General features: G+C 31.7%; 1 protein-coding gene across 1 annotated transcript; it reads right to left on the reverse strand.

Moving 5' to 3' along the window:
* Window positions 1–1124: 1124 nt before the first annotated feature.
* LOC130823573 (putative serine/threonine-protein kinase) lies at window positions 1125–5546 on the reverse strand. The gene is made up of 7 exons (XM_057688223.1): window positions 5206–5546; window positions 4440–4517; window positions 3578–3690; window positions 3257–3467; window positions 2572–2809; window positions 2005–2155; window positions 1125–1796 (listed from the first exon to the last, which is right to left on the reverse strand). The coding sequence occupies exons 2-7, from the start codon at window positions 4513–4515 to the stop codon at window positions 1479–1481; spliced, it is 1107 nt and encodes a 368-aa protein (XP_057544206.1). The 5' UTR covers window positions 4516–4517; window positions 5206–5546; the 3' UTR covers window positions 1125–1478.
* Between the last annotated feature and the right edge of the window lie 3235 nt (window positions 5547–8781).

The following is an 8781-nucleotide window of genomic DNA, read 5'->3' on the forward strand; positions in this document are numbered from 1 at the left end:
GGTTTGTTTTGCACGAAACTTGGCACACAACTTCATTTGGTATATATTATTGTGTTGAAGTGGTTATAATTGAAAATCATAGTCATATGTTAGAAATTACGTGTTAAGTTGCGATTTTAAGGGTTTTTAAGCGTTTTTGGCACTTTTGCGCATAAAGTTGCTCAAACTTGGTTTGTTTTGCACGAAACTTGGCACACAAAACTATTTGGTATATACTATTGTGTTGAAGTGGTTTGAATTGAAAATCATAGTCATATGCTAGAAATTACGTGTTAATTTAGTTGCGATTTTATGCGTTTTTAAGCTTTTTTTGCACTAGCATCTATTTTCTCTTAGTGCTTTCAACAACCTTGTAATTCCAATGATTGCGGCTACTACACACTGAAATACAAGGACGATATTATAAAATCCGTGAAGGAGGTTGGAGTCGAAAATATAGATGCCGTAAGTATTTGTTACGTTCATAAATTATATTATAATATATATATTTACTATATTAATTATTATTGGTAAAATCTAATGTTTATTAATTTTTTAATTTTATATTATATTATAGGTTTTATACGACATTCCGAGGGAAACACTCTCTTTGAGAAATGGAGAGATGCGCGAATTAAAAGACATAATTGCCGCGTATCGTACTAATTTTTATCCTTGATAAATTGTAATTAGTATAGATTTTTTAGGACTTTATTAATGTATATTATATATATATATATATATATATATATATATATATATATATATATATATATATATATATATATGTACGTACATAATATTATATTATATATACGTACATAATATTATATTATATATACGATCGAGAGTTTATTATTACAAAGAGATTATTGGTGATTATTTGTGATTATCATTGGATTATTGGTTTAATCATTGTTTATTACATTGTACATTATTATTGGATTATTATTAGTATTAAACGAAAAAAGAAAAAAAAATACCAACTATTTGCTGCGGGCCAACCAAAACCGCAGCAAATAGGTAAGAGTATTTGTTGCGGTCAACTAGAAAACCGCAGCAAATAGTATTACCTATATGCTGCGGTTTAGACGTTGATCGCAGCAAATACTCTTACCTATTTGTTGCGGTTTTGGTTGGCCCGCAGCAAATAATGCCCCTTTTTGCTGCAATTTTAAACCGCAACATTTAGAATAGGTCATTTGCTGCTATCACTATTGCTTGGGGCCAAAACCGCAGCAAATTATGACAAAAAAATCGCAACAAATGAGGTTTTTTCCACTAGTATATACTGATAGAAGTTATGAAAATACAATATCAATCATACAAGAGGGCTGCTATATGCTCTAATATTTTCAGGCGCGACACAACCAATAAGAAACTATACATAGAAGAAACAATAAAAGAATTACGCGAGGTGTACTCCCTCCATTCCTTTGAATTTGCTGCACATAAAGTTTATGTTATGTAGGAAATTCAAAAAAATGGGGGAGTATTTTTCATCTAGGAGCCACTTCAGTGGTGATGGTAAGGGGGGTTGACCTATGATGAAGCGAGCTAAAACCAACAGACGCCTTTTCTTTCTGACCACCAACACTATCGGCAAAGAGCCCTGGGGCCGCCAACTGCTTCTCGTTTAGTTGTGTTTTAGTAGACATCATTTCGATGACTTGACACATCATTGGCCTTCTGTTAGCATTAGCTTGGGTGCAGAACAAAGCTACTTTGATGAACCTTATAACCTCGTCTTTTGGGTACTCCCCCATTTCCGTATCCACTAGCTCTGATAATCTCCCTTCCTCATACAATTGCCAAGCCTATCATAAAATTGTATCATTCTTGTCGGTTAATTTTTAGTTTTGGGTGTACTGTGCGCGTAAATATAATTCGATTTGTTTCGATTTAATGTAACGTAAAGTGATAGTTTGTGACAACTTTTCTGTCATGGTAAAGAATAGTGAGCCACAAAATCTGTCAGTAAACCAGCGAATAATGAAGTCTAGGAGGCAACGAAAATCGACATACCCATTCTAGAAGAAGTTTAAATTCTCCGCCCCAATTCGACTTGGAATTACTTTGGCCAGTAATGATTTCAAGTATAAGAACACCAAAGCTGTAAACATCTGCCTTCATTGTCAGATGACCACCCACGACATATTCAGGTGCCAAGTAACCGCTGCATCATAATTCAAACACGAGTTTCAGTCTTAGTCGACTTGTTCTCCTTTTATTTAAATCAACACACACTATCAGCAAGCAGTACCTCTCAATATAAACATTGAAGGGAATCATACATCGGGGGTGTTTGGCAAACAACTGATAGCTGATAGCTGACAGCCGATTACAGTGGCTTATATAACCAGTTGATTTTGAACCCGTCCGCTGTTGTGAGCAGCTTGTTCAAAATAGCTTATTCATAACAATAAGCTATTTTTACCAGCTAATTTATCAAACATTAGTATTAGATGGTTAGACCACCCAACCCTCTATTTGTATCAAAATAAGCTAAAATTGTCCAATAAGTTATTTTGCCAAACACCCGTCCCCCATTATCTTTAAAAAAATAGGGTTTCCGAAAATAAGAATACATACGTTGTACCAGCTATACGGGTGCTGATGTGAGTGATATCATCCGGGAAAAGTTTAGCCAGCCCGAAATCTCCGATTTTTGGTTGGAAGTCTTTATCAAGGAGTATGTTGCTGGCTTTGATATCTCTATGCACAATATGTGGTACAAGTTCTTCATGAAGAAAAGAAAGAGCTCTAGCAGTACCCAAACATATAGCTGATCTTTTCTCCCAGTTCAATAGACTACGGTCACTAGTATAACCTACAAGAACAACATTTAGAATAAACCCAAAAGTCCATAAGTGTGATAATTACTAAGGAACCATCAATTTCTTCGGTTTCGGATTATAAGGGACTATATTGAAATGACTGATCAAAATCATGTGCACTTCTTATTCATGTAAAGTCGCAGATAATGTTTGTTACAAGGTAACAATGGTAAAGTTGCGAACTTCAGATCCCCAAATTTCGCCACTTATGTAGGAGCTACTTAATACTTAATAGCATCTGATCCCCCCAAACCCGCCACCTATGTGGGACCCACTTAATAGCATCTGATCCCTCCAAACCCGTCACCTATGTGGGACCCACTTAATAGCATCTGATCCCCCAAACCCGCTACCTATGTGGGACCCACTTAATAGCATTGAGGGTAATGAAAAGTTGTTTGTTAAGTTGTTTAGTTTCTTTGAATAATTTATGATCTTACCTAACAATGCATGATCAAGACTGTTATTGACTGCATATTCATACACTAAGGTGCGATTGGCTCCTTCGACACAGCATCCAATCAACTCAACTAAGTTCGGGTGCTTCACATTTGCAATCGTATTGATTTCAGACAAAAACTCACGCAAGCCTTGTTTTGATTCCGCGGAAAGTGTTTTCACAGCAACTTTCAGTCCACTTTTGAGGTTTCCCTTACCAAAATGCAGCTCACTAGGTAAGTATAAACCTAAAAACAACAAGAATTCCAGATTTCTAATAGTCGGAGTTCATTTGAGAACTAACCACAGGGAAAACACAATACCTTATATACTGTTCCAAATCCACCACGCCCTATCTTATTGCTCGCATCGAAACCATTTGTTGCTAATCTTAACTCGTCGTAGTTGAATTGTCTGATGTTCCCGAGCAGTTGGCCTGTTTAGAAGAACATGAGGGATTTTACTGGCCCGAAAAAGGGAAGGTATAGGACATACATTCAATACATCAAAACCAATAAATGCCCTTAGGTACTGAAAACATCTATTTCCTTCCCAAACAAATCACAATACTGTCTACCAAGTAACATCCATTTCGTGAGTCCGTGTCATAGTGCAAAATATTGGCCGCATCACAACTGTAATATACACTATGATAACCACTAATGAGCAATTATAACCGCAATTGCAATAGCATCCAATGTTTTGTAGTGCAAAAATGTGGTAAGAAGCCGTATTGCAGTAACAATACAATGATGCAGTAACGAGAGTGATGTGATTACCGTAACCCTAAAAATTGGCCGAAAGCATGACATATCCCTTCAAACGGTCTAAAGCACGATTTTCCCCACACCTTTACAACGCGGGAAATACCAGTTTAGTTTTCTTAAACCTTCGCAATGCGGCCAATGCAAGGGTATGGCCTACTGTCTTCTATCCCTCACCATACCCTAATAATATTTTTTATGAGCACCTATGTTACTTGAATTTGGGTATTGATGTCGGATAATGGTACGTGTCCAAGTGTCGGAAACGTCTAAGCATTCAATTTTATGCTTAAAATAAAGCGTCCAAGTGCCATACCAATGTCCAAGCAATCGACACGGGTACATGAAGCAAAATGAACAGTCCGATTAACATAGATGAGCGCAATATAAATAGTAAAAGAAAAGGAACATGAGTTTTTACCCTCAATTTCTCTGGTAGGCAAGGAAGGACTTCTTTTTTTCTGAGAAAAAGGGATTCCAAAGCAGCCACAGTTCATATCTGACAACAAAAAAGGAAAGCTCAAATGAGACAAGACATTAAAGATAAACACCCAGATACTAAAACAAAGATCTGTACTCATTTATTTGACAGGAAATAGGGATTCAATAATTCAATTTTGTCTTTAAATATATGAATTACTTCCTCAGTCCGCAACATTTTTTCTCAAAAACTCTCATATAGATTTGGGTAATGTTGCAATTTCAATAGAACAGAAGAATAGCCTTATGAATAACTAAAATTCGAGCACCTGAATTGCAAATTTTTTCGTAAATTGCAAATCAAAGAAAAGTGAATTTAAGTTATTTTAAAGTGCTTTTGAGCAAATTTTGAATTCAAACATACCCAATTTTATTAGCCCACGAAATATAATTATTTATTATTGCTGAATTGATATATTTTACCCTAAAATCATTGAAGAGACAAGAAATCAAAATCCAGTAAAGAACATTTTTGAAAAAAACTAATCCTGCTCATCTTTTTAAATATAAAAATGAAATAAAAATTAAGCACAAATTCATATAAAAGTATAAATTCAACCTCAAAATGAGTAAACAGCAAAAAAGAAACAATTACCATAAACATAATTATAATTCTAACCTTATAAACAAGCATTAATCAAGGTTAAAATCATAAAAACTAAATAAAAATAATAAAAAGAATAACAAAAAAATTGAAAATTGATTACCTTAAGTTCATATATGATGATGATGCCAATCTCGTTAAAGTAGCTTATACTACTATTTAATTAAGACCTTCCAAATATTTTTAAGTCTTGTTTGTGTACAATTATGCATAGAAAAACTTTTATACAGAAATGGAAAGTTCTAAATAAATGGGTAGTTTACAAGAACTTATATTTAAAGGGGATGAAGAAAAGTTTTTCCTCTTGCCAAACAAGACGATATCTTCAGCTGGACTGGAGTGGAAATAAGTTAGGGTAGGCTCCAAGAACCAAGGTATCATCAAGGAAAGTTTTTACTTGGTACAAATTTATCTATATTTTTCAAAATTGTAATACTTTTCAAATTTCACACTACAAAAAATATACTCTTTTTCCTTTTTTGGTCCATTTTTGTTGGTTTTAGTTGAAAAAAATAATGACTTGTGATTAATGTGGCCCACTTTTTTCTTATCTTTTGTAATTTTGACTTTTTTTTGATTGAATTTTCTAAATTTTCAATGGTTAATCTTAAAAAGATCATTGAATTATTCATTCAAATTATTAAATAACTTTTTTTTTTTGAAATACTATTCTTGTGAAATGAGGTTGTGATCAGAGAACTTTAACTCGAAAAGAATTAAAAAGAAAACAAACGACCCAAGTATACACTATAGACATTACCAAAAGCACAACATAACAAGACAACGCAATTATATAGACTAATAACAAACCAAAGATTATATAAATAATACAAACAAAAACAAGAAGTATGGCAAAGGTAATTGCCGATGGTCGGGAACACGAATACGACATTTTTAAGTTTCTAACTATTCTTATCCCTAGTCAAATACTTATTATAAGGTGCAATTCACTCTTATCTTTCGTGGTTTGCTTGCATATAAAATAATTTTTATGATGCAAAACATTAATATTATACTCCCTCTGTTTCTTAAAAAGTTCCCATAAAAAATATTTCTATTTATATCACAAAATTTTAGACAAAAATAATCTTACCCTTCCTCATTTTAATATTTTAATATTTAAAAGGATGAAGAAAAGTTTTTCCTCTTGCCAAACAAGTCGATATCTTCAGCTGGATTGGAGTGGAAATAAGTTAGGGTAGGCTCCAAGAACCAAGGTATCATCAAGGAAAATTTTTACTTGGTACAAATTTATCTATATTTTTCAAAATTGTAATACTTTTCAAATTTCACACTAAAAAAAATATACTCTTTTTTCTGTTTTTTGGTCCATTTTTGTTGGTTTTAGTTAAAAAAATAATGAATTGTGATTAATGTGGCCTACTTTTTCTTATCTTTTGTAATTTTGACTTTGATTGAATTTTCTAAATTTTCAATGGTTGACCTTAAAAAGACCATTGACTTATTCATTCAAATTATTAAATAAATTTTTTTTTAAATACTATCCTTGTCAAATGAGGTTGTAATCAGAGAATCTTAACTCGAAAAAGACTTAAAAAGAAAACAAACGACCCAAGTACACACTATAGGCATGACCAAAAGCACAACATAACAAGACAACGCAATTATATAGACTAATAACAAACCAAAGATTATATAAATAATACAAACAAAAACAAGAAGTATGGCAAAGGTAATTGCCGATGGTCGGGAACACGAATATGACAATTTCTAAGTTTCTAACTATTCTTATCCCTAGTCAAATACTCATTAAGGTGCAATTCACTCTTATCTTTCGTGGTTTGCTTGCATATAAAATAATTTTTATGATGCAAAACATTAATATTATACTCCCTCTGTTTCTTAAAAAAGTTCCCATAAAAAATATTTCTATTTATATCACAAATTTTGGACAAAAATAACCTTATCCTTCCTCATTTTAATATTTTAATAATGCTTATGGTCTCTACATATCTTCCACTAACTCTATTTTAACATTTTTATATTCCTTATATTTCCCACTAACTTTATAAAGACATTTTTTAATTAGTGTTGGTCTCCATGTTTTTTCCACTAACTTTTTTTTAATATTCTCTTATTATATGTGGTCCCCACTTTTTCTTCATTAAATTTATCATCCAATAAAATAATATTTTTACTATTTAAAAAATTCTATTTTTCTTAATTCTCAAAAACAATTAAGATTGTTTATGAGAACTTAAATAAACAACGGAGACAATAGTATACTTGCCTTGATGAACCTAAATGATAATCATTACATTTTACTCATCAACCACCTTCTATTTAGCATTAGCCATGCCCTTGGTGTCTTATTTTTACACTATTAATATATTTGTGAAGTTCATTTTAAATTAAATTAAAATAGCCTTCATTTTTATTTGACATAGTCAAAAATAGTGCATCCAACAAATTTCTCAATATTTAGTTTTATAAAAGTCGTAATTTTAAACTCATCCAAAAACATATGAATTGACCAATCAAGAATTTATAAATGGGAGCTCTGATACTTTGTTGTACTTGGTTGTTCAATACAAGAAACATAATATATAAGAGCTTAATATGTGATATTATTATTATATGTGTTTTAAGGTGAGAAATGAGAATAATTATACACAATGAAGAAGTAAAAAATAAATAATAGGAGTATAATTTAGCAGGTTCAATTCACTTAAATTATGACTTCAATTAGCAATCAAGGAGATGCATGTTTTATGGAAGATTAGAATTCTAAAATTAATACCAATTGTGATTTCAACAATCAACACCAATGACACAAGTACTTTTAACATTTCATTCAATCATATCATTAAATTAAAAAATATTTCAATACGACTATTATTCATTAAAATCTAACCCATAAATTTTCTTTCAACAAAATCGTCTCAACCCTCTAAATACACACAATAAAGCAAAAATCAATCCAAAACAAACATACATTATACTAAAAATTTTGGAAAATTTCAATGACAATCAAAAAGAGAATTTGCAAAATGAAACTCATTTATTGGCTAAAGAAAAATGTCATGAAATTTGATTTTGACCAATATTTCTACCAATAGAGTATCTTTTACTATCATTTATTTATAGTTAAATTGAATAAATTAGAGAATATGATATAATGCATAGGTAAAATTATGAGAAACTACTTAATTTATACCCCTTTTTTAAAACTACCTTATGTAAAAGTTTTTGCAAAAAACTACCTTATATAATACAATTATTTGCAAAACATTACCTTTTAACGGATTTTAACAGTTGATCGTTAAGTTTGCCCTTTGACCGTCACATGTCTCTTAAAAGAGACCTTCTTCTTCATTTGATGAAGCTTCCATGGCTGATTATCCGACAAATCAAGATTATCGAGCTCAGGCGAAAACCCGAGAGCAGAAGGAATTGACCCGAAAAGCTGATTATGAGACAGATTCAAGCTGTTTAGCCTTTTCCATGAGTTTATTTGAGGGAAGCTCACCTGTGACTCTGTGAGTTGATTCCCATTTCAGATTACACAGTAAATTTCTTCTGTTTCATAAACTCTCTTGATTTTTTTTTTCATAATCATAAGGAAATACCCCAAAATTTCTAAATAAATCCATACAAAACTCAGTATTTCTCTCCCCTATTTTATTCCAATATTCTTCCTTGATAAGCAGAATTTTGA

The sequence above is a fragment of the Amaranthus tricolor genome, chromosome 9 (genome assembly GCF_026212465.1).
Source record: "Amaranthus tricolor cultivar Red isolate AtriRed21 chromosome 9, ASM2621246v1, whole genome shotgun sequence".
In the NCBI taxonomy this organism is placed as follows: Eukaryota; Viridiplantae; Streptophyta; class Magnoliopsida; order Caryophyllales; family Amaranthaceae; genus Amaranthus; species Amaranthus tricolor.